Source organism: Cricetulus griseus, chromosome 3, assembly GCF_003668045.3.
Source record: "Cricetulus griseus strain 17A/GY chromosome 3, alternate assembly CriGri-PICRH-1.0, whole genome shotgun sequence".
Lineage (NCBI taxonomy): Eukaryota > Metazoa > Chordata > Mammalia > Rodentia > Cricetidae > Cricetulus > Cricetulus griseus.
Genome location: NC_048596.1, coordinates 53335622 through 53360618, shown reverse-complemented (window position 1 = coordinate 53360618; position 24997 = coordinate 53335622). Strand labels below are relative to the sequence as shown.

At 50.0% G+C, this 24997-nt stretch overlaps 1 protein-coding gene across 1 annotated transcript; it reads right to left on the bottom strand.

The window, feature by feature from the left end:
• Positions 1 to 1416: 1416 nt before the first annotated feature.
• Positions 1417 to 24729, bottom strand: Capn1 (calpain 1). Its single transcript, XM_027408538.2, has 22 exons — positions 24576 to 24729; positions 23702 to 23969; positions 23494 to 23563; positions 23088 to 23206; positions 20901 to 21034; positions 20630 to 20798; positions 19167 to 19250; positions 18769 to 18854; positions 18145 to 18219; positions 17900 to 18060; positions 10675 to 10850; positions 9336 to 9347; positions 7537 to 7745; positions 7408 to 7447; positions 6842 to 6907; positions 6695 to 6752; positions 5223 to 5287; positions 4779 to 4847; positions 4472 to 4550; positions 3370 to 3486; positions 2657 to 2715; positions 1417 to 2150 (listed from the first exon to the last, which is right to left on the bottom strand). Exons 2-22 carry the CDS (start codon positions 23966 to 23968, stop codon positions 2124 to 2126), a joined length of 2142 nt encoding a protein of 713 aa, XP_027264339.1. The 5' UTR covers position 23969; positions 24576 to 24729; the 3' UTR covers positions 1417 to 2123.
• Positions 24730 to 24997: the final 268 nt, after the last annotated feature.

The following is a 24997-nucleotide window of genomic DNA, read 5'->3' as shown; positions in this document are numbered from 1 at the left end:
GCCTAATGTCCCCACATCTGCAGGGTGCCCCTCCTCCAGGCCCTTTCTCCAATTCTCTCCATCTTGTGTTAGGAAAGCCCAGGATTGGGCACCAGGGAGGTGGCTGAGTCAGTGGACTGCTTGCTTATCTTACAAGCATACAGCCCTGCATTTAAACTCAGAACCCACTTAAAAAAGATGGCCATGATGTCTGTCATGCACTTGTTTTGCTCTTTGTTTGTTTCTCCAAGACAGGGTTTCTCACTGTAGCCCTGGCTGTCTTGGAGCTCCATCTGTTGACCAGGCTGGCTGGGAACTCAGAGATCTGCCTGCCTCTGACTCCCAAGTGCTGGGATTAAAGGATGTGCACCTGGCTCTTGTACTTAATATGTCTTAAATAAGAAATAAATCAAACACAACAAAACAAAACCAAACAAATCCAAATAGGGCAACCAAGAAGCAGCTTCAGGGCACAGCCTCAGCTTGGGTCAGGGGCATTCTATCCCCACTCATTGGCCAATTAAAGCCACTCTAGAGAGGGCCAGAGGTTTGGGAGGAGTCCATCATCTACCCCTCCTCCCTCCAGGACCTTCCTCACAAAACAGTCCCCTGTGGAGAGGAGGCCTGGGGGCTCCCAGTGAGCAGGTGACTGGCAAACTCAGGGCACTGTCTCTTTCATTATCAGAAATGTCTCTGGCTCCAGAGATTGCACAGAGGGTAGGAGCATTGGCTGCTCTTCTAGAGGACCGGTGTTCAGTTCTCAGAGGCACATGTGCCTCACAACCATCAATAATGAGATCTGGTGCCCTCTTCTAACCTGCAGGCAGAACAGAACACTGTATACACAATAAAATAAATAAATCTTTAAAAAAAAGAGTTTCAGTCATTTCTACTTGATAGCCTTGTGGGTAGTCCTCAGTTCCTGGCCCTCTATTTTTCTTTTTACCTATTTATTCATTTGTTTTTCCCCTCTTCTCTTGTCTTCTCAACAGGGTCTCACATGGCCAGGCTGGCTATATGTAGTTGAGGATGACCTTTCACTCTTATTCTTGGCAAGAAGAGCCAGAGGCAGAGCAGCTTATGTAAGTTGTGGGTGTCCCAGTGTGGTTCAGGTAGGAGGCTACAAGCCTTTCCGAGCTTCCTGGTGGGTCAGATGCTAAGTAGGGGTTTTCTGTTTCCTTGCTGACACTGGCAGAAGAGGGAGGCAGGGTCCAACCTCATGGAGGGCATTTAAAACCAGGAAAGCCACCAGGGTTGAACTGTCAATGGAGCCATCAAGTCCACATCTGTGCCCAGACCTTCTCAACATCTCAGGGGCAGAGGTAGCCACAACCAGATGCCCAGTCTTCAGCTAGGGTGAGCATGAGGTTATGACTGTCTCTAGGCCAAGGCTTGCTGGTACAATCAAGGGTTGGGAGAATAACACCCAGAGACAGATGGGCTGCTTTTTCTTTTATTTTTTTCACTGCACTGAAACACAGGACCTCCCTAGCCCACCCCCAGTGCCTGGTCTCCATAACCAGTGCACTAGACCCCCAAGCCTTCCCTTGAAAATGACCATTATAAAAAAAAAAAAGGAGGAGGGGAGGGAGGGAGGGAGAGGGCCTGAGCACTCTCCAGGCCAGGAAGTTCCTGATGGGGTCACAGGGCAGGAGAGTAGTGGTTTGCAAAAGGGATCTTGGCTGCTGCACAGGAAGGCACAGTTGATCCTGGCTATGGGCAGAGGCTTTCAGTACCCAGATGCAGACAGTGTGAGCTAGCTAGTGGTTATACAGTCTGCAGGTCTGGGGATGGCAGGGGCCACAGCCTCCACAGATTAGGGAGGACACACATCCACACACTAGCAGGGGTTGGGGCAGGGGTGCCTGCTCCTGCCCAGAGGAAGGAAGAAGCAGCAAGCTGCCTTCCTGGCTTAGCCATGAGCAGGGTCCAGAGCCTTTGCCACAGAGGCAGGGAGGCCCCATGACTCTGCCCAGAGCAGCTGCTTAGAGGTAGTGGGAAGGAGAAAGCACAGGAGGATAAGGGTGGCTTCCTGGTCCAAGGAAGGCACTTGCTGCTGACGTGGTCTGGGGTGGCATGGCAGGAAGGCACGGCTTGGTGGAAGAAGAAAGGAAGAACACGGCAATGGGAGTTGAATCCCCACTTCATGCAAACATAGTCAGCTGTAACCACTGCAGGACAAGATGGACAGGTTACTGGGAGCAGCAGCATGGCCCCTTCAGCCCCCTTCTTCACCCTTCCCAGAGCTCAGGCTCCAGCCCCAGGGCTCAGCTATCACCATCCACATCCCATCCCCTCTGGTGACAGGAATGATTTATTTTATTATTATTATTTTGTTTTGTTTTGAGACAGGGTTTCTCTGTGTAACAGTCCTGGCTGTCCTGGAGTTCACTCTGTAGACCAGGCTGGCCTTGAGCTCAGAGATCCACCTGCCTCTGCCTCCCCAGTGCAGGGATTAGAGGCGTTCACCACCATGTCCAGCAGAGGGTGCTCTCTTGCTTCCCTAGTCCAGGGGGCCAGCCTGCTGACTCCCACAGCTTCTATGGGCCTGGCCTCCCCCCAAGAGGCCCCAGAAGCCCCTGAGCCAAATTAGGACTAGGGCCCAGATTTGAGGGCCGGTTCCAAGGCCATGGACTCCTGCCCTGGATGAGACAGGTGAACATGGAGGCCTTCTCACCTTAAACAGATCAAAGGTAACAACACCATCCAGGTCTGTGTCTAGAGCTTTGAAAAACCCTGTGTTCAAGAACAGATGCCAGTTAAAATCCAGCAGGACTATCTCCCACCTCCCATGCAGCCCATGGCCATGAAGCTCCCTGCCCAAAGAGGCCTCTCCTTACTGAAAGGTTCAGGCATTATGCTGGCCTGCCCCTGTTACCTGGTGGAATCCACTCAGGCAATACCCTGGTCAGCCCAAGGTTCCATGGGAAAGAAGTCTGCACGCAGGTGCAGAGGACCCCTTTAAAAGATAGGCCCCTGCCCCTTTACGCTCTCTCCCCCCCACCCCCCTCTCTCTGTCTCCTGTCTCCTCTCTCTCTGTCCCGCTCTGTTCCTCTGTCCCGCGCTCTGTGCGCTCTCTCTGTCTCTCTATGGCGACCAGCCATGGCGGTCAGCCATTACCCTGTTCCTCTTCTTAGTCTCCCCATTCTACCGGCCCTTATAATAAACTTATAGTCAATATGTCTGTCTCAATATTTCTCTTTTCTTCTTTTTAAACAAAACAATAACACTTACCCCCTCCTCCACCTACAATTCATACACAAAGTACCTATGGATAAGTCCTCTGTGGCCACCCAGCCTCCACCCTTTTCACTCCTCTATCTTTCCCACTGGCTCAGGAGGACACTTTGTGGGCACTGTGGGAAGGTAGGGTGGGTTAAGGATGCTCACGGAACATGGTCTCCAGTCGCACGAGGCAACACACAAAGTTGTCGAAATCCACAGACAGGTCAGGTTCTGAGTAGCGGGTGATGATGAGCTCGTGCAATTTCTTGTTAAGCTTGAAGCCTGCACAGAGGAAGAAGAGCAAGTGAGGGCCAGAGCAGTGCAGCCACACAGGCAGTGGAGGAGTTGGTCTACACAGGGTACTGAGGGTCAGCTTCTGCTGGAAGAAGGTCTGAAAGACCTCTTGGGTAAAACTGAGAGGGGCTAGGCAAGTGAGGGCCAGGAATGGGTGGGGCATCACACTCCCACTCACCCTAGGAAATCCAGAGCTGGCTGCAGAGGACCTAGGCATCTGGTCACATTTGTGCAAAACACCCTGGTTTTTTTCACACATGCCAGTGTGGGAGATTCCTACACCTGTCTCACTGGAGCTGCCCATCCTCTCTCTCTGCCTGTCCTGGTCGTGGGTCCTGAACTCAGTCACTCTCCCTCTCAGAATTACTTCCCCCTTCTTCACACTGGGGATAACAAAGGGCTCTGTTTGATGGTTCCTTAGATACAGCACTTGCTATGAAACTAGGATGCAAAACCAGAGTTTAGATCCCAGGACCCTAATACAGAGAAACCCTGTCTCAGAAACAAAACAAAACAACAACAAGAAACCAAAACACCAGGGGTGTGGTAGTCCACCAGTAATCCCAACATTCACTTTGGAGGCAGAGGGGGAAAGTGGAATAGCTAAACTAGCTTCATCTGTGAGATCCAGGTTCAGTGAGAGACCCTGTCTCAGTAGAAGCTGTGGAGGAAGATAGACGATGTCAGCCTCCGGCTTCTGTGCATGTCCATACACATATGAACGTAAATACATACATGCAACTGCACACACATACACGTGCACAAATTAATTAAAAGGCCCTTGTTTTTGTTAAACTCCTGGGAGAGGAAAGCAGTGAAGAGATGGAGTACTTAGCTCAGTAACCACAGCACCTGTATGAGCACCAACATCCCCCAGCGACAAGGGCCAGCCAGGTCGGCCACTGGCCTGGGGAGCTGTCAGGGAGGCAGCTTGGGGCGCAGGAGCAGTGGGGCCATCAGCCTTGGGCCTCACCTGCAGCCTCAATGGCCATCCTCATCTCGTAGGCACTCATGCTGCCAGACTTGTCCAGGTCAAACTTGCGGAAAATGGTCTGGGTGGAGAGCAAAGGGTGAGGACTGGGTGAGTCAGCAGCTCTTCATGACTGCCTCCTGACCAGCGAGAGTGAAGGGGGACGGGATGGCCAGGAAGGGGGTCATTTGCTGAGATGGACACAGAAAGGAAGTTCCGGAAGAAGTCCTGGCTACACAGCTAGCCTGGGCTCTGCCACCAGGCCTGGCCATGCCATGAGGGCAGGAGAACCCAGACAGGGACCACCTACCAGGTAATTTCTGATTCGGTTCCACAGGATGTTGAATTCCACCAGGCCCAGCTTCCCATTACCATCACGCTTGACAGATGTTAAGAAGGAAACCGCAGGTTTCAGAGCAGGTGTGTAAGAGAGGGAGCTGAGGAGAAGGGAGCCTGGCTGGGGAGGGGAGAGCCGAAGCAGTCACCTGCAGCCCATAACCAGGGTTCTATGTGTTGGGTTTGGTGAAGTGGAATGCGGAGAGGTGCAGAAATACTACCGGCCTTAGGGTCAATTGCGGACAGAAGATCTGTGCCTCAGTTTCCCTTCCTGGCCAACTGAAGATATCCAGGAAGGTGTTTGAACACGAGGCCACCACACACACACCCTCCCAAGCTTCTCCGCTGCTCCTATGACAGTTACACAGCCTCTCTCTCAACCTCAAATCCAGGACAACGAAATCAGATGGAAGGATACATCCATGAGGTTCACCATGCTGCGGCACGACTCCAGGCTGAAGCCATTGGTCCGCAGGTCTTTGTCTGAAACAAACAAACAAACAATCCTAAGTCTGAGAATGTCACTCAGTTGGTAGCATGCTTGCCTGGCACACATGAAGCCCTGGGTTTCATCCCTATCACTGTATAAACCAAGCACAGTGATGCATGCCTGTAACCATGGCAGTTGGAAGGAGGAGCCAGGAGGATCAGGAGCTCAAATACAGACCCTGTCCAAAAAAAAAAAAAAAGAAAAAGAAGAAGGACGGCCTAGTAGTTAAGAGCACTGGCTGCTCTTGCAGAAGACCTGGGTTTGATTCCCAGCACTCATATGATATAGCTCACAACCATCGTAGAACTCCAGAGATCAGGGGATGTGATTCATGTATGTGGTACATTTACATGTAAGCAGGCAAAGCATTTATATACAAACATATTTAGTAAAAATTTGCAAATCCAAAGTCTCCATATAACGCCCTCCCCAACCCCCGGCCTCCATGCACACAGAGAGACACACATAGTCTGTAACCCCAGTGCTGTTCCGGGCAGAGGGAAGAAGATTACTGGGGATTGCTGGCTCCCAGCCTGGACCTAGTCTCAGTAAGAGACCCTGTCTCAGGGGCATAGATGGAGAGTGATAGAGCAGGATACCCGATGTCCTTATGAGCCAAGAGAAATGACAGAGATGGAGAAGGAACCAGTCTCAGGGCTCAACTTAGAGGCCATGCCAGGAGCCCTGAACTGACCAGTGAACGATAGGGGGAGGCTCCAGTCTTGCCTGTGGGTACTGAGACCAGTAGAGCATGGGGTGGAATGCTGTTGTCATGAGAAACAGTAGAGCATTTCTGTGTCTCAGGAGCCAGGTCCGAATCTACCAACTGGCCCAGAATGAAAGGAAGAAAGTACTGAACAGACATACAAGAAATTAGGTATAAGAGGAGCCAGCACTTGCTGGCTGTGGGCTGCAGAGGGTAAACAAAGCTTTGCCACCATGGTAAGGCCAAGGAGATCCTGGGCTGAGGGAGGTGTGTAGACATAGGTGAGGCACAGCAAACCACAGGCAGGCTCATGCCTGCATGCAGCAGCCAAGGCCAGAAGGGAATAGAAAGTCGGGAGAGCTGCTCTGTCCACACACATCAGGGCCTGGAAATGGCACTGAGCACCTGTGGCTGGCCCTGCTGTGGACTGTCTGTCTGTCGAGCACCTGTGGCTGGCCCTGCTGTGGACTGTCTGTCCTCCCTAAGGCCACAGAGCTCAAGCGAGTAGATGGCGTGGAGCAGGGTTAGTGAGGAGCCTGGTATGGGAATGGTGGTGAGTGACTCTAGACAATGGAAGGCTCGCCAGCTGCCTAGACAAAGGTTTGGGTTCATTTCCACGAAGAAGGAGAACATGAGGATTGGAATGGGTTGGGAACAGGACATGGAGTGGGGACAGCCATTTGGGTAGCCTCACGTTTGCTAATGATCCTGTTCAAGATGACCTGCAACTCCTTGACGCTGATCTCCATGTCCTAGGGGAACAGGGAGTATGGCATATGCTGGTTCCCCAGGTCACACAGGGGCTCCTCATCCCACCACCCGCTCCCGGGCCCCGACATACCTCCCCTGCCAGCTTACTGAACAAGGTTTTGAAAGTGTCATCGATCTCTCCTTCAGAGAGCACTTCCTGTACCCAAAATGGAGACAACAGATCAGGCTGTGAACTGACCCTTGCCTGTAGCAACAGCCACCGGAGGTAGGTTGGGACACTCACAAGTCACCCCATCTCTCTGGGGCTCACTTTTCTAACCTGTAAAATGGGATCTGCACTCTGCCTGGGACTCTTGTAGCTTAACAAGTCAGTTAGGTGTTGAAAAGTTTGAGCTAGGATCCCTGCTGTGTGAACTTAGGCAAATTCACCAGCTTTTCTAAACTCGTGTTTCCCATTTCGAGGGTGATATCATGAAGGACCTAGATGAAGTGGTTATGGGGAAGAAAGAAGATACACAGACCTAGCCTAGGAACTTCCTACCATTATCATCGCAGGTCGTTCTCAAACTGTGAAGTGCTGGGCAAACAAGGGACCAGCTAGTCTTGCTCTTAAGGCTCCTATCAGGAGGGAGTCTGCCCTGCCAGCTGGAGCCCATTTCCCACCACATACCTGGGGGAAATGAGGGGACCACATACCTCATCAGGGAGGTTGGCCTGGATCTGGTCATCTAGCTCCCTGCAGAGTGGAGAAGGTCAGTCACAGAGCTTGGGGAAGCTGCACTGGAGTTAGGGGAGGTGGGAGAGGCCAGGGAATCTACTACTCACTGGGTCGCAGCACCCTTCTCTGAGAAGAAACGCAGCACAAAGTCAGCCTCCCTGTTGGGCTCGAAGGTGGAGGGCACTACGATATACTCCCCTGGTGGCAGGCGGATGCGGTTGCTGACTTCTCGAAGGTTGATGAAGGACTCTGTACGTGCCCGAGAAGAATTGGCCAGGAAGAAGTCACGCTTCAAGTGCACAGGCTGACCCACCAGCTGGCAGGAGGAAAGAAGCGAGCAGGGGACTAGGTACCTATTCAATCTACACTTAGACACTGGCTTGGGCCCATAGTCCAGAGCCCACACTGTGACCCTGGCTTGTTAAGTCATGGCACAAAGCCTGCAAGACCCTGATAAGTTACTTTTGCAAAACTTGAGTGCCTCTGCTGGAGGTGTGGCTCAGTGGTACAGGGCAAAGCACATCCCCACCACCTTTACATTTACTGATTGTGGTTGGGGGAGGGGAGGCCTGAATGCTAGAGCGGTAGTGGAGGTCAGAGGGTCAGAGGAAAACTTGTGGGAGTCTGTCCTCTCCTTTCACCATGTGGGTCCCAGGGATCAAACTCAGTCTTCAGGCTTGGGGACAAGTGCCTTTACAGACTGCGACATTCCAGGCCCTGGTTTTGTTCTCCAGCACTGCATTAAGTTAGATATGTGCCTGCCATCCCAGCACTCAGGAGGTAGAAGGATCAGGAATTCAAGGTCACCTTCAGTTACATAGTGAGTTCAAGGCCAGCCTAGGTTACAAACATAAACCCTATCTCGAAAATAAATAAATAAGAAATAAACTGAAAACAAAGAAAGTGAGTGCTGATCTGACCGCAGATAAGGAACTCTACACTATGATGCAGGGGTTGTCCAGATGGCTCAACAGGAAAACACACTTGCTACACAAGCCTGGTGGCTCAAGTCCCATCGCTGGGAGCTATGGAAAGGAGCAAAGAGACCGCCAACTCCACAAAGCCATCCCCTTATTTCTACACTCATAATGCGGTATATACCCCTTTCTCTCTCTCTCTCACATACACATACAAATAACAAATAAATTTAAAAACTGCGATGCGGGTGGGGTATGTAGTCCAGAGATGTTCCCCTAGCATGTGTGAGGTACAGAGTCAATATCCAGTACTGGTAAATAAACCTAAGAGGCCATGTAAGTTCTGCTGCCATTATCACTCATTGGCACTTTCCCTGTGTAGTGCCTTGCATGAAACCTGACCAGTGGCACTTTGCTGACCATCTTGATGGCCCCAGAGGAAATGCTATCTACTTCCTCCCCCCATTAAAATAGGGCCTCGTATAGCCTAGGCTGGTCCTGCTGTCTTTTTATAATCAAAGATGACCTTGAACTCCTGGACCTCTTGCCTTACTTCCCAAGTGCTAGAATGACAGGCATGTGCCACCATGAACAACTGGGAAGTGCCGTGTCTCAATATGAACCCCAAGGCCCAGGACTTCAGCAACTGTTCAAGAGTGTAGAACTCTCAGCGCAGTGACACAAGCTCCAAAACGTCCCACACCCAGGCCTGATTAGCCCTTCTGCAGTGTGAACAGCAAGACATAGAGAACTTGGCCTGTGTGTGCTGAGTGGGGATCTGAGGTGTGGGCTCAAATCCAACCTTTGCTTGCTGCCCTTGTCCTCAGGAGGGCAATGACTGTTCTACTTGATGAACAAGAACTGGAGGGGAAGTCATTTTCCAGACAGTGATGAGGTAGGGGTGATGGGGCCATGCTCCTCCAGGCCGCATCAGGCCGGTGAGTTCAGGGGCTGATGAACCAAGTAAGTAGAAAGAGAGCCACACCTACCTCCCGTGGGACCTGCAAGAGAGACAGAGAGAATAATGCGTATTTGCCCAGGCAGCTAGGACAAACATGATGGGTAGAAGTCCTGAGCTCTTAGAGAGGGAGCCCAGGGGTCAGGAAACAGGCCAGTGGTGAACCAGACCTATCCCCCCAGTGGAAGTCTGTGTCCCTGTGACTTCCTGGGCCTCTGTTCCTTAGAACAGCTGCCAGGTAGCCTATCTCAGTGTGACAAAGCCCAGGGACAGCTGCCAGGTGGCCAGTCTCAACATGACAAAGCCCAGGAACATCAGAGGCTTCACTTCATCTGCTGCCAGGGCTCTGGGTGTAGGTCAAGGCTATGGCCTCCCTCTACCCTGGCAAGGGAAATCTAGAAGCTTCCACTTCTATCTTGAGTTGCAGAATAAGATGCAAGGGAAGTTCAGCAGTGATGGTGCTAACTTTTTGTTTGTTTGTTTTTTTCCAGATAGGGTTTCCCTGTGGCTTTGGAGGCTGTCCTGGAGCTAGCTCTTGTAGACCAGGCTGGCCTCCAACTCACAGAGATCCACCTGCCTCTGCCTATCAAGGTGTGCGCCACCAAAAGCCCAGCTGCCTTTTTTCATTGTTTATTTTATGTATATGAATGCTCTATTTGCATGTGTGCTTATATGGCAGATGAGGGCATGAGACCTCCCCCCCCCCCCCCCCGTAGATGGTTCTGAGCCACCAGGTGGTTGTTAAGAATTGAACTCGGGACCTCTGGAAGAGCAGCCAGTATTCTTAACCGCTGAACCATCTCTCCAGGCCCAGTGGTGCACACCTTTAAACCCAACACTAAGGAGGTAGAGGCAGAGGCAGGTGGATCTCCTAGTTAGAGGCCAGCCTAGTCTACAGAGTGAGTTCTATGACAGCCAAGGCTACACAGAGAAAGCCTTCCTAGAAAAACAAAAACAAACACCAAAAAAATGAAGGTGGGGGGCACCAAGTAGGGCCTAGAACAGCCTCTCCTCAGCTAGCAGACCCTACCACACCCTCCATCGGTCTCTGCTCACACCCTTGCTCCAAAGAGTGGCCTGCTTCCTTCCAGAGCCAAGCCCACAGTCTGACCCCAGAAGCCGTGCACACATAGAAATCAGCCCAGCTCCCTCTTCCCCAAAGCTGCATCTCACATCCGAGGAGAAGGATGAAATATAGACCCTTCCTTTCCTGGAATAAACCACCTCCTTTGCCCTCTCTGTAGCAGTAGGATTCAGCAGCTACATACAGGAGCTTCTTCCAGCACCACAGCCACTGAGGATGCACCTCGGGCGTCCCCTGGTGGATGCTTCCTGCAGTGGGTGGCGGGGAGCCCACCCCTAGGGCTAACCTCATACACCGCGAAACCAATGGTCTCCATGTCTCGGCCGAAGCGACGCTCCCGGCGCCGGTGCTTCTGCATAAGGGCCAACAAGAAGCTGCAGCCCGACTCCCGACTGCTATAGTCATCTTCATCGTCCACCTCCTCCAACCGGATCTTGAACTGAGGGTTCACCCAGAAGGTAGCTGTTGGAGAAGAGGAGGAGGATCAGAGGCAGGCAAGAAAGGTGGCTTCCCAAGCCTCTGCCGCACGCCCATCCCATGTCTACTCATTGATAAACTCATTCAAACTTCAATTATATAGTCCCTTGAGTGTCAGAAGACAGGACAGCAGATGGGCAGGAGTTGTCTCTGTCTGTCAGGGCTTGTTTTCCAGAAGCTGAAGTGGGTGAATTATCAGAATTATTACAAAGAAAAGTATGCTGGAAGAGCTGCATGACGTATTGTAATTCAAGGCCCTGGGTTCTAAAAAGAGAAGCAAGCTGCTGTCGGGCCTGGGATAGTGACAACAATCTGAGCCCCAAAGAAGTAGCCAGTGCCTGGTTTTCTCAGTGCCTTTACAAGAATCTTTGAGTCTGGAGCCTTAGAAGAGACATCCAGCCAAGCTGGGCATGGTGGTACACACGTGTACACACACACACACACACACACACACACACACACACACACACACACACTAAAAACAAAACGTGTGTGTGTGTGTGTGTGTGTGTGTGTGTGTGTGTGTGTGAGCATGCGCGCACATGTGAGTGTAGTACCCACAGAGGACAGAAGAGGGCGATAAATACTGTGGAGTTGGAGGTGCAGGCAGTTATGAGGCACTGCTGTAGACACTGGGAACTAATCTGGAGTCTCCTGGAAGAGCAGTGTGCTTTCTTTACAAATGAGCCATCTCTCTAGATCAACAAAAACTTCTTTAAATAGATTTATTTATGCCGGGTGTTGGTGGTGCACGCCTTTAATCCCAGCACTCGGGAGGCAGAGGCAGGTGGATCTCTGTGAGTTCGAGGCCAGCCTGATCTCCAGAGCGAGTGCCAGGACAGCCTCCAAAGCTACACAGAGAAACCCTGCCTCGAAAAACCAAAATAAATAAATAAATAAATAAATTATTTATTATATATACACCCTTTTGCCTGCATGTATTCCCGAACACCAGACGAGGACACCAGATCTCATTATAGATTGTTGTAAGCCACCATGTGGTTACTGGGAATTGAACTCAGGAAGAGCAGCCAGTGCTCTTAACCTCTGAGCCATCTCTCCAGCACCCCAACAAAAACTTCATAAAAAGACATTTTACATAGAGAATATGAGTCCAGATGAGAGATCTGATAATGTAATATTATTATTACTCTACAGATAATCCAAAGTCATGTGATGATAACATGTATTTTAGGGCAAGCAAAAACTGTTTAGAATTAAAATATCAACTAATAAAAGAAATGGCAAGCCAAGAAAGATGCTCTAAAATCTTTGCATTGCTTAGAAGATCAACTAACCACAACAGGTGTTGATGGGGCTGGGCTCAGTTGGCAGAGCACTTGTATCTCATATGTGAGGCTCTGGGACTGAGCCACAGATTTTGGAAAACCTAGCAAATACAACAAAATCAAAAAAAGGAAAGCTAGGCTTGGTGACTTGTGGCTGTATTACAGCATTTAGAGGTAGAGACAGGAAGATGACAAGTCCAAGGCCATCCTCAGCTACACAACCAGCTCAAGGTTGTCCTGGTTCTGTGAGACCCTGCGTCTCAATGATAAGAAACAAAATGTAGTAAGCATGGTCTTGAGATATTCAAATCCACAGTGGGAAAAACTTACTATGTAGGAGGGTTGCTGTCAGTTTCAGGCAAGCCTGGACTACAGAGTAAGATCGTGTCTCGATGGGTGGTGGTGGTCCACACCTTTAAATACCAGCGTTCAGGGAGCAGAGGCAGGCAGATCTCTGTGAGTTCAAAGACAGCCTGGTCACAGAGTGAGTTCTAGGACAGTCAATACTACACATAGAAACCCTGTCTTGAAAAACAGAGAGAGAGAGAGAGAGAGAGAGAGAGAGAGAGAGAGAGAGACTAAAGAAAAGAAGGATGGAAGGGAGAGAAGACAAAGTAAATGAACTGAAATAAATATTAATATCTTAGACTAATGAGATGGCTCAGGGGGAAAAGGTGGTTGCTGCCCAGCCTGATGACCTGAGTTTGATCCCTAGGATAAAGATGGTGGAATGGGAAAACCCTCAAAGTTGTCCTCTGACCTCCATGTGTTCACAGTCACATCACTTCAAATAAAAATAAATGTAATTTTTTAAGAAAGAAAAAATTCTGGGCCTGGAGAGGTAGATCAGAATTTAAGATCACTGCTGCTCTTCCAGAGGACAGGGGTTCAATTCCAGATACCAAAATGGCCATTCACACCTGTCTGTAACTCCAGTTCCAGGGGATCTGACATCCTTTTATAGACCTATATGCAGGTAAAAACCCCAATGTACATTAAATAAGTAAATAAACCTTTATTAAAGAAAACATTGAAACTAGACTATTATAAAATCACACATGGGGCTAGAGAGACAGCTCAATGATTAAGAACACTAGCTGTTCTTCAAGAGGACCTGGATTCAGATCCTAACATGCATATGGAAGTTCACAACTGTCTGTAACTCTAGATCCAGGAGATCTGTTGCCTGATTCTGACCTCCATGGGCACCAGGCATGCATGTGGTACACAGATATAAATGTAGTCAAAACACTCATACACATCAAATGAATAGATAGATAGATAGATAGAATAGATAGAAAGAGAGAGAGAGAGAGAGAGAGAGAGAGAGACATAGATTGATGAAGTTAGAATAAATGCATAAACAAGTGGGATTTGCAGGGACTGCTGGGGATTATCAGTGTAGAGCACTTACTCTGTACACATGAGACTGAAGGTGCCATCCCTAGGACTGAAAACAAGAGAAGCTAATCTTCATGAAAAGGGGGAAAAAAGGGGGCTGGAGAGATGGTTCAGAAGTTAAGTGCACAGACTTCTCTTCCCGAGGTCCTGAGATCAATTCCCAGCAACCACATGGTGACTCACAACCATCTATTATGAGATCTGGGGCCCTCTTCTGGCTTGGAGGCATGTATGCAGACATAACACTGTATATATAATAAATAAATCCATCTTTAAAAAAAGGAAAAAGCAGGTTCAACAGCTGTACATTCTACCTAACATACCATCTCTCTTTGTGCAATCTCTTGTAGAACACACAAAGGAAGAGAATGTTCTAACAGAGCAGACAACACAACAGCAGTGTGTCCAGTGAGAGCAAAGAAGGAACAGGCAATGCTGCATGAAAGTTCCATCAAAGGGCTGGAGAGATGACTCAGCAGTTAGAAGCACTGGCTGCTCTTCCAGAGGACCTTGTTTGATTCTCAGCATCCACATGGTAACTTACAACTGTCTGTAACTCAAGTTGCCTGATTCTGGCCTCCGTGGCACCAGGCATACATGTAATACACAGATATACATGCAGGCAAAAGACCCATATACACATACACAAAATATGAAACTAAAACCTATCTAGAGTGGGGATGTAGCTAATTGGTAAAGTGTTTGCCTCCAAGTAGACCCACTGCACAAATCTCCAGGTCCCATCCCCAGGACCTTATAAACCATGCATGGCTGTGCACACCTAAAATCTCAGCACTTGGGAGGCAGAGGAAGGACAACTGGAATTCCAGGCCACAGAAACCCTGTCTTTAAAAAAAAAAAAAATAGTGGTTCTGTGGCAACTCACTTGTTTAGCATGTATAAGTCCCAGGAGTCAATCTCTAGGACCAATCAGCAACAACAGAACTTCATATAACCACTTCATTCCAACCCCTCCCCTAAAAGTTTGCAATAATAAAACCTACAACAACTATGTATTACTGGGGCTGGGGAGACACTCCACAGGTACATGCCACCAAGCAGGACAATCTGAGTTCCACCCCCAAGTTCCACAGAGTGGAAAGAGGAGAACCAACTCCTACAAATTGTACTCTGACCTTGTGTGTGAACCCCTCCCAGCCAAAGTAAATAATTTTTTTTTTTGGTTTTTCCAGACAGGGTTTCTCTGTGTAGCTTTGGAGCCTATCCTGGTACTCGCTCTGGAGACCAGGCTGGCCTGGAACTCACAGAGATCCGCCTGCCTCTGTCTGCTGAGTGCTGGGATTAAAGGCGTGTGCCACCAACGCCCAGCCCAATAAATTTTTATGAAATTAAGCAACAACAAAAAGACAAGCTTGACAGGAATCCCTTAATAGTGGCTCCTATTTTCTTCTAGAGAGTGTAGTAGGCAAGAAAAAGTAACAAAAGTTGCAAAAATGGAAGAAGACAAAACAAATGTGTTGCTATTTGTCGATTGCCAGCTAGTAAACTACAAAGAATCTAGCAAGAGGTGAGTCTGAATACAAAATACATTTAAAAGAGCAACTGTGCATTATTGTACCCATATGTATCATTTGAGAGGCAAGAATTTACTTATGTATTTATTTTGGTTTTTAAGACAGTGTTTCTCTCTGTAGCCCTGCCTATCTCGGAACTCACTCTGTAGATCCAGATGGCCTCTGGCCTCAAACTCAGAGATCCACCTGCTTTTGCCTCCCTAGTGCTAGGATTAAAGGCATGCACCACCAAGCCTGGCTCAATAAATGTTATTTTTGTTTTGTCTTGTTTTTTCATGTTTCTAAACAGTTTCTCTGTTGCTTAGAGCCTGTCTTGGAGCTTGCTTAAAAAACAAGCAAAGAGACTCCTGAAGAAGTCTATACACCTTGTCTAATAACAGGACTTCTGACAAATCCATAACAGTTACATCAATGAGCAATTGACAGAAGCTTGGACCAGGGCCAGAAATACCCACAGACATGGGAAGTGTACAATGGCGCTAAAGTGCCAGCAGAGGGAAGTACAGGCCTCTCAGCTGTGGTACAGGAACTGTGTTTCAAGTTTTGGAGAAAAATGAAGTGGGAAGAAGAATGCTTTTAACAACACAAGTGAGCTTCTCAAGGGAACAGCCAGAGGATGCAGGCAGGAGCCTACCACAGCGGTGAATTTGGCCAAGTCAATGCTGCCAGGAAGGAAATGGCAGCAGGGCAATTCAGAGCAGAAGAGGGAGGAGGCAGGGTTGGGAGGCCAGAGGTCAGTCAAGGACTGATGCTTTAAGATGGGATTTTTCCGTAAGGACACAGGGAAGAGAGGGGGAAGGAGCAGGAATGCTTTCAGAGGAGAGGGAGGATAGGATCTGGGGACAGCAGGGCTTCCAGGAGCGGGAGCAGGAGCAGCAACACTCCCACCACTAAAGCAGCAGACAAGCAGTACACACAAGTGCATGGGAGATAAACAGGGGGACAGAGGTAGGACCTGAGGTGTCCTATGTAATGAGGCCTCTTCCTCCCCTTCTCTCCCTCCCTCCCTTCCTCTTCCCCCCCCCCTTTTTCATTTTTAAGTTTTGGTTTTTGAGACAGGGTTTCTCTATGTAGCCCTAGCTGTCCTGGAACTTATTCTGTGGACCAGGCTGTACTTGAACTCACTGAGATCTGCCTCTGCCTCCAGAGTGGAGTGTTGGGATTAAAGGCATGCACCCATCACCTAGCACTCTGACAATCTCTTCCTCTCTTTTCTGACAAGGTCTCATCCAGCCCAGGCTGGCTTCAGACTTGCTCTACAGCCAAAGCTGGCTTTGAACTCCTGATCCTCCTGCCTTTACCTCCCAAGCACTGGAATGACAGGCATGAGTGGTCACAGGTAACAAAGCCTCTTTTCAATGAAATGCAAGGTCTCTAGATGACAATAAAGAAGAGAGAGGTGGAGGAGGGTGGAGAGTTCCTAGTGGAATGGTTAAGACTATGCAAAGTGCTTATTAGAGGTTTGTGGCTGTGAATTTACAAGGAAAACAGCCTCAGTTGTGTTTTCTCTCCAGCCACATTTAGTGGTTCTGAGTCAGTAGAAAAAGCTTGGTTCAATTGGGATTGTGGGCATGTTGGGTAACAGGAACAGAGCAGGAGAAAGGCCAGGGAACTAGATGTTTGCAAGGTCGTGATGACAACAACGAGGGCTGGCAGGATGGCTCAGTGGATAAAGGCTCTTGACATCCAAGTCTGATTACCTGAGTCAGGTCACAGAGACACACATGATGGAACGTGAGAACCAGCCTGAAAGTAGGACCTCCACATGCACACACTGTGCCATGAGCATATGTACATGCACACGCATACCCCCATAAAATAAATAAGTGTAATATTTTAATACAGTAAAAAGAGACAGGTAGTGGTGGCGAACGCCTTTAGTCCCAGCTCTCAGGAGGGACAGGCAATCAAATTTCTGAATTTGAGGCCAGCCTGGTCTACAGAGTGAGTTCCAGACAGCCAATGTGACACAAAGAAGCTCTGTCTCAAAAATCAAACAACTAGATCAGGAGATGAGGCTGTTTTTCAGTTGGTAGATGGCTTGTCTAACATTCACAAGGCCCAGGGTTCTAACCCTGGTACGGCACAAACCAGGTGTTGTAATGCCCACCCATAATCCTAGAACTCTGCAAGTGGAGGCAGGAGGATCAGAAATTCAAGGTCATCTTTGGCTACATAGCAAGTTCAAGGTAAGCTTGGGTTACATGAAACCCTGACTCAAAAAAAAAAATATGAGAATGAGAGAGAGAGAGGAGAGAGAGAGAGAGAGAGAGAGAGAGAGAGAGAGAGAGAGTACAAAATGAGAGAGTAGAGTAACTCAAATGGGAGTCAGCAAGATCAGTCAATTGCAAGAGACTGAGGCCTTCAGAGGCAGAGGCCTGGGAAGGGGCAGATGAATTGAATGGCAAGGCCCACAATGCTTTGTGGTGGGACAGGGTGGAGCTGGAGTAGAGGAAAAGGTTGTTTGGGAGGGGAGGGCACCAGACAGTGTGATTCACCCCCTGCAGCAACAGCCATGACAGTCACCAATATGTAAGGTGGAAAGGTGACAGGACAGGAAGTCAGTGGGTAAGGAGGGAAGGGCTCTGGGAATGAGGAGTGACCTGCAGATGCTTGGAAAGCAAGGTTTTCTTACTCAGGCCCCAGGCAGTGCAGCACAGCCCTACTGCACCCTAAGGATGTATTCCTCAAAGCTAACATGAGGAACACCCAAGCTTGACTATCTGCCTCTCAAGGGACAGAACAGGCTTAGCCAGATGGCCAGTCCCACACCCTGCTCTGTCTCCTAGTTTGCCTCTGGCTCAGTCACCTGGGTAGTTCCTGCAGCCACCAGCTGTGCTTCCCCGGCGCCAGGTGCCCTCATAGAGAGTCGTGTTCCAGTTCCGGATGGTCCTGCTCTTAAGGGCATCAGGTGTGAGGTTGCAGATCTCCAGTTTGGTAAACTCTCGTAAGAAGTCGTGGAATGACATCCTGAGGACCCAAGCGCAGAGGTAAGCCACAATCCCCCATCATGAACTGGGCTTGAAGAGCAAGTAAAGAAAAAGTGTTGCTTACCAGAACTCCCCATCATCCATTTTGACCCTCAGCTGTTCCCGGTCATAGGGGTCCACTCTGTTCCACTCTGAGGAGCTGTGGGAAGCAGGCACAGCTAGGACTGGACACTACTGACCTATGTAACTTCTGTCCCTGCGCCCCGTCCAACCCTATATGTTTGCCAGAGCCCAGATCCAGGGGCTTTCTCTACAACCAGCCCTCTTGAGGTCTTTATGGGCTCTTCTTTTAGAGACTACATAGCTACCATATTCCTCCCGCCTTAAAAACTATGTAGTCTTGGTTGAGGTGGATCTCACTCTGTGCAGCCCAGGCTGGCCTCAAATTTATAGTGATCCTCCTGCCCCAACTTCCTGAACACTGGAATTACAGGCATAAACCACCACATCCAGCCAGGGGTGTCTTATCAAGGCCAAACCAGATGCCCTGGGTGTATCTGAGGGTTCCCCAGTTCCCACAGCCTGGGTAGGCTCTGTCAGAGCAAAATCCTAAAAGAGTACACAAGATGGGACCCCTCTACTCAATCCTCAGTCCATCCCCCACCAGCTGAGGTGCAGGGAGAAATGTTAGGTGTTTCTCCAGACTTGCCCAAACCTCCCAAACCAGTGCCCATTGTCCTACCCTTACCTATCACTCCAGGCTCCTTTCCATTCCACTGTACCCCAGGGGTTCCTCATTCGGATTAGGCTCACCTGCTGGCCCTGGAAATTCACCTGTTCCCCAGAGCACACATCAGTGCCATGCCCTTTGACATCCTTCCTGGCCCACCTTCTTTACCATCTCACCCTGCTTAGTACCCATCAGCACACAAAAGCCACACAGTCAATATACCCTAAAGCCAGTCCTCTAGGGAGGCAGCTAAACACACGAACTAGAGTCAATTGGGATAAACATCAATGCATACCACAGAATGGTTATCCTAGGAGGTCAAAAAAGGAGAAATCGCCTCCCACAACCCAGGTCAGATGCCAGGAAAACATGGAGGTGGGAACCACCCTGCAGGACAGGCCCCGCCCAGGAAATACCTGCTTGGCACCTGTCACAGAGTATGCATGGCCCTTCACCAGGTTCTTAAGGGTAGTTGCCTCCATATCCATGATATTGGAGATCTACAGGAAACATTCACTATGGTCAGAAGATGAGGTGCTATCCTTGCTTGGAGTGTTCATGGGGCTCACACAGTCCTCCTTGTACACACAATCCACACAGAAGCTGATGGGAGAAACGGTCAGACGCCTATCCCATACACTACATTGTTGCACACAATGCTGCTCCTCCTGGAGAACAGGGTCCATCACCTCACCGATGCTGTCACTAGGCTGTTACTGGCTAGGGCTGGCAAGAGTGTGAACATGCATATACACACACTTGTAACCAGGCACACACTCAAGAGAGACTCAGTGCAGGCACAAGCGGGGGGGGGGGGGATCCAAATAGGGCTAAACTGGCAGAGTGATATAGCATTCTTAAAAATTTATTTTAGAATTAACTCCAAGTCTCTCTGTGTGTGACTGTATTGGTATGTGTATGTAAATGGAGAAACCCTCAGCAGCCAGAGACATCAGATCCCTCTGCAGTAGTAGGAGTGACGGGGAAGTTGTGAGTTATAGGATGTGAGCACTGGGAACCAAACTTGGGTCTTCTCCAAGAGCGGTACATGCTCTTAACCACTAAGCCATCTCTCCAGCCCCATAGCCAACCTTTGTGACATTGTAGCATGGCATTGTCATTCACAAAGCTCACACTTGGCAATAGCTCAGTCAAGTCACACAGTTTCAAATCTCAATGTTTTAAGTAAGATCCCAAGATTTTGTGTTGGGCCACAGAGCTGCATTAGGCAAGGAAATCCTGGAAGGCTGCTTGATGCTGGCGTGGAGTAATGAAAAACAGGACTAGGGAGGTCTGTATATGGCTGTGGGAACTGTGGGGCAGACAAGGGTAAGCAAGGAGAAAGGAGAGGGAGGAGCTAGGAGTGGGTCTAGAAGTCTGAGAGTAGGAAATAGATCTTATCAGAAAGCTGAACCACTGGACTGTGATGGCCCCTGGACATGGGAAGGTACTAAGAATGAGAAAGGGCCTAGATAATCTTCTCTGTATCCTTCCAGTTCTAGTATATGTGCCGCCTGGAAAGATGGCCCAATGGTTAAGAGCAGTATCTGCTCTTCCAGAGGACCCCGGTTCAATTCCAAGCACCCACATGGACCCTCACAATTGTCTGTAACTCTAATTCCAAGGGGATCTAAATCCTTTACGCAGACATGCATAATACAGGCAAAACACCAATTAAAGAACTGAGAAGGGAAGAGAGCAGGAGGAAGAGGGGAACAAGTCTAGGGCACAACTGACACCAGAGCTCTGAATGTGGAAGACAGGAAGGAAGGGATGGGTGGGGCTGGTTTTGTATAAACAACCTACAAAGAGGTGAGGGTGTGTGTCTCAGGCTGAGGAAGAGAATAGGCTTGGGGAGAGGAACTTGGATATCACTCACATCAATGGAGCAGCCCAGCAAGGAGCCTCGTTCCAGCGCCTTCAGAATAATCTGGTAGAGGTCTCTGGGTGCTTTGTTCAGATCGTACCACTCGGTGACGCCACCAGTAAAGTCCTCAAAGGCCTCTGAGGTGGTGCCTCCTGAAAGGGCTTCGTAGCTGCTGTTCACCCTAAGGGCAGTTCCAGGTCAGTGAGGTAGGATCCGGTAAGAGAACCAGGAGCAACCCTTCCACCACTGGAGACTGAAAATTTGCCCTGGGGTTCCTACTCACTTGGCATAGGCCTTCTCAAGCAGGGCACTCCAGAACTCGTTGCCTTGGGCAGAATGCACGAACACCAGCTCCCCATTCTTGGTGGGCAGCAAGTCATCCACGACCACGTCTACCCACTCCCCAAACTGCCACAGCTGTGGGGGAGGGGCAAGGTGAGCACCTGCTCTGGGGTCCCCCAGGCCTCAGCTCCAGCTTCAGCTGGGCTTGCTAAATACATGAGTCTAGATCCATATGCTGGGCACATGTGCAACACACATACATTCATAGAAACATGCTTTCTTTCTACTAGAGTGTGCAGTAGTCAGCCCTCCTCAGCCTCAGGTACCACAACTGTGCACACCTTCATCTCAGCACCCAGGAGGTGATCTCATTGAGTTCAAGGACAACTTGATCTACATAATAAATAAATTCCAGGACAGACAAGGCTACAAAGTAAGACTGTGTCTCAAAAACAAAACAACAATTCCACAAAACCCCAATTGGACCATTGGTGATGGCTCTGGAGATAAAGGTGCTTGCTACTAAGCCTGAGAATTCAAGTTCAACTCCAGGATCCACAAGTTGGAATGAGAGAACTGACTTCAGTAAGTTGTCTTCTGACCTTTACACACCAGACACACATGCACACTGTTAATCCTCATCAACACACACAACCACAGACACACGTGCATGCACACATGCAAAAATAATAAGTAAATATAATTAAAATTTCTAAATGAGCCGGGCATTGGTGATGCATGCCTTTAGTCCCAGCACTCAGGAGGCAGAGGCAGGCGGATCTCCGTGAGTTCGAGGCCAGCCTGGTCTCCAGCACGAGTGCCAGGACAGCCTCCAAAGCTACACAGAGAAACCCTGTCTCGAAACCCCTCCCCCCAAAAAAATTTCTAAATGAATAAATACAGACTTGTCTCTTGATATTATCCTCTAGACAAATAATTTAACTAACTATTGATGGGGTGTTTATATTGCCTCAGGTCTGAGCTTCAGTTTCCCTACCCAGGAAAAGAAGCTATAACCTTAGTTTCTCAACTATGCAGGCGACACCTATAACTCAAGACTGAAATGGACAAGGTTACTCTTCAAATAAGGAAAGGGTATAGAAAAGAAGACCTCCAGACTGTGTTCTTCCACAAAGAACCCCCTAGGTCCTGCCCCTTCCTTCTTGCCTCCCTATTCTAAACCTGAATGTGTATAAAACAGGGAGATGCAGACCGAAAATGTTTCCCCCAGACCCTCAGTGGGCGGGGCAGGTTCCCCACATCACCAGATTTGCCCCAGAGGTACCAAAGGACTGGCTTCCCGGTGTAGAAGGGATGAGGTGCAGGCCCAGGGTGCCTAGGAACAGAAGCTTCCAAGAGACCAACAACCCTAGCAGCGAGAGGCCCACAGAGTGAGATAAGAAGAAGCCCATTGAAGGATTTGGGAGGAGGTACTGAGTGGGCCAATCAGAAGCTGGAGAGGAATAGATTGGAGCACTGAGGGAAGGGGCGGGGAAAAGGGTGGTGAGGCTCCCCCCTGAGGATTAGAGCCGGGTAGGTGTGGGGATCTCAGCATAGAGTGTTGTACCAGCCATTTCTTCTAGGCCAGGGCAATGTGAGGTAGGAGGCCCTGACTAGGCAGAAGGAAGCAACACAGGGACTTCAGGCATGGCTGGGGTCATGGCCAGAAGGCCTCAGTGAAGACTCTCTCAAAACCAACTCCTGGAGAATTGGAACTGTAACTGGAAAAGTGGGTCATGTTGGAAACTTCAGGAAAAGGTGGTTTAAATCCCGAGTCTATTTTTTTCTCCAAGACTCTGTCAGACCTTGCCAATGGCAGGAAGTTGGGAAACAGCAAACCAACATATGAAGGCAGCCATGAGGTTTCCCCAGAAGAATACTCCATCTTCAACTGGGGAAACTGAGGCTTGGATGAAGAAAAAGATTGCTTTGTGAGCCAAAGCACAGCATCTTTGTCCTTCCACACACTTCCTCCACTAAGCACAACCTTCCCTAGGAAGACTGCCAGATGAAATACCTGCCCAACCAATCACATGACCAACCAGAGGTGGCCCTGAGAGGTCAAATACCTTCCAGAGGGAGAGCGGCCTACAGGGTGTGGCCCAGGCCATCCCACCTTCCCAGCGCTGTGGGCCATCCCTTCACATCTCCCTAATGCTCCACCCAGCGAGGGTGCAAGGCCCTTCACCTGGAAATGAAAGATGCCAGCGTATCCATCCTGGAAGCTCTGGCCGTGGGGAACCACTCGGTGCAGAAGAGGCTTGTTGAGAGTGAGGGAGGCAATGGCAGCCAGGAGCCAACAGTCCCCTGGGGCAAGAAAGACCCTCATTAGGCTTGCCCTGTGGATCTTCTCAGGGGACAGAGGTGCTGTGTAAGTGGGATACGGGAGACAACCTGGGATTCCCTGGGTGAGGTACCCTTCATCTCTCTCCCACTACAGAAAAGACAGAAGAATCTGGGCAAACCAGCACCTGTGCTGATAGCCAAAGCCTGTCTGGGCCTGCAGGAGGGAGGAGTTGGAACAGTGCCCAATGGAATGGGAATGGAGAACTACATTGGGAAAAACACCCAGAACCCCACCCCTGGGTGCCTACCCAGTGATCCCTGGCAGACGTCTGTTCGGGTGGCTCCATCCACGATGAACTGGGGGTTTGACAGCAGCTCCTACAAGACCCACAGTCCTGTTCCTGGGCCAGTCCCTCCTAGAAACTGGCATCAGCCCCTCAGATACCACTAATAACAGAACCCCAGTCCACTCCTCACCTATGTCAGAGCCAAGTCTACCCAGAGTTGCCCTCTTACCGTAGGACGCTTCCATTTGATGCCGTAAGTTTTAGAGGAATTGGGACCCAGTTCTTTGTAGCCCAGGCTGTGAGTCACCGGAGGGAAGGCCTCATCTTGGAAGAGGACCCCATTCTGCAGGCATTTTGCCCGAAGCTTTTCATAATCCTGGCCCAGGTACTTGATGGCGTTTTCATGGCGGCCCAAGCCCAGATCCTTGGCCCGTTGCTTTTGCACTTGGGCTGATACCCCAGTGCAGTACACAGGTGTGATGAACTCCTCTGCCATCCTGGGGGACACATGGGCCTGCTAGAAACCCAGGCCTTCCCAGGAATAGAACACAACTCCTGCCTTTTAGCGCTTTCCTGGACCCGTCCATTCCTCCCCAAACATGGTCTCTTTGTTTCACTGCCCCCTTTACAGAGCCTGGATCTCTATGTACACTGGCCACCACCTCTCCTTTTCCGTATTCCCATTATGCAGGGTTGACGGTTCTGTGTCAGCCTTCCAGCATCCAGGCAGATGGTGTAGGGCAGAGGCCAGCCCACAGCAGTACTCCAGGTAAGATCTCTGACCCTGGTTGCCTGTCTGTAAGCCCCCTCCACAAAGTTGCTAAGCATCTAGTTCACTTGCCCCTTTCCGCGGCTTGGGAACTGAAAACTCCAGGCACTGATGCCCCTCCACAGGCTCCGGAGACAGGCTGAACATCAGAGCACTGGACACTGGCCCAGCTCCTAGCGACAGGGTGAGCGCCTGCACTGAGCTGTTTCCTGACCCCTACCCCTCAGGCAAGCAAGGAGAGGACCTGTAACAGGGGCCGATCAGCGACAGCACCCTAGTCTCAGAACCAGTGGTCGGGATCAAACAATCGCAGTCTGGGCATCCAACTCCTTACCTGGGGGAGGGGAGTTTGGGAGATTGCTGCAGTGCCTGCTGCTGGCTTCCTTGGTGGCGGCTCAGGGCAGGGCCCAACCAGGAAGAGCGCTCCTACCCGCCCTTCTCCACCGCCCCTCGGCTCTGGTTCCTCCCTCTTTGGTCCTCCACCTACTCCTGGGGCTTTTACCCCTCTCCCTCTGGGCTGTCTCTTATCTCTCCCGCAACGTTTTTACTACCTCATACTCAGGGTGTCCCTCGGTCCCTCCCTTCCTCCGCAGGCTCTGAGCCAACTCTGCAAGAGGACAAATTGGTAAGAGACAGAGTTGTCCCCCGGGAGGAGCCGGGCGCCTGTCCGGGTGAGGAGGGTTGGGCTGCGACAGAAGGGCACAGCCAGCCAAAGGGAGGGCAGGGCAAGGGGTATTTTTAACTAGGGCCGCAGCT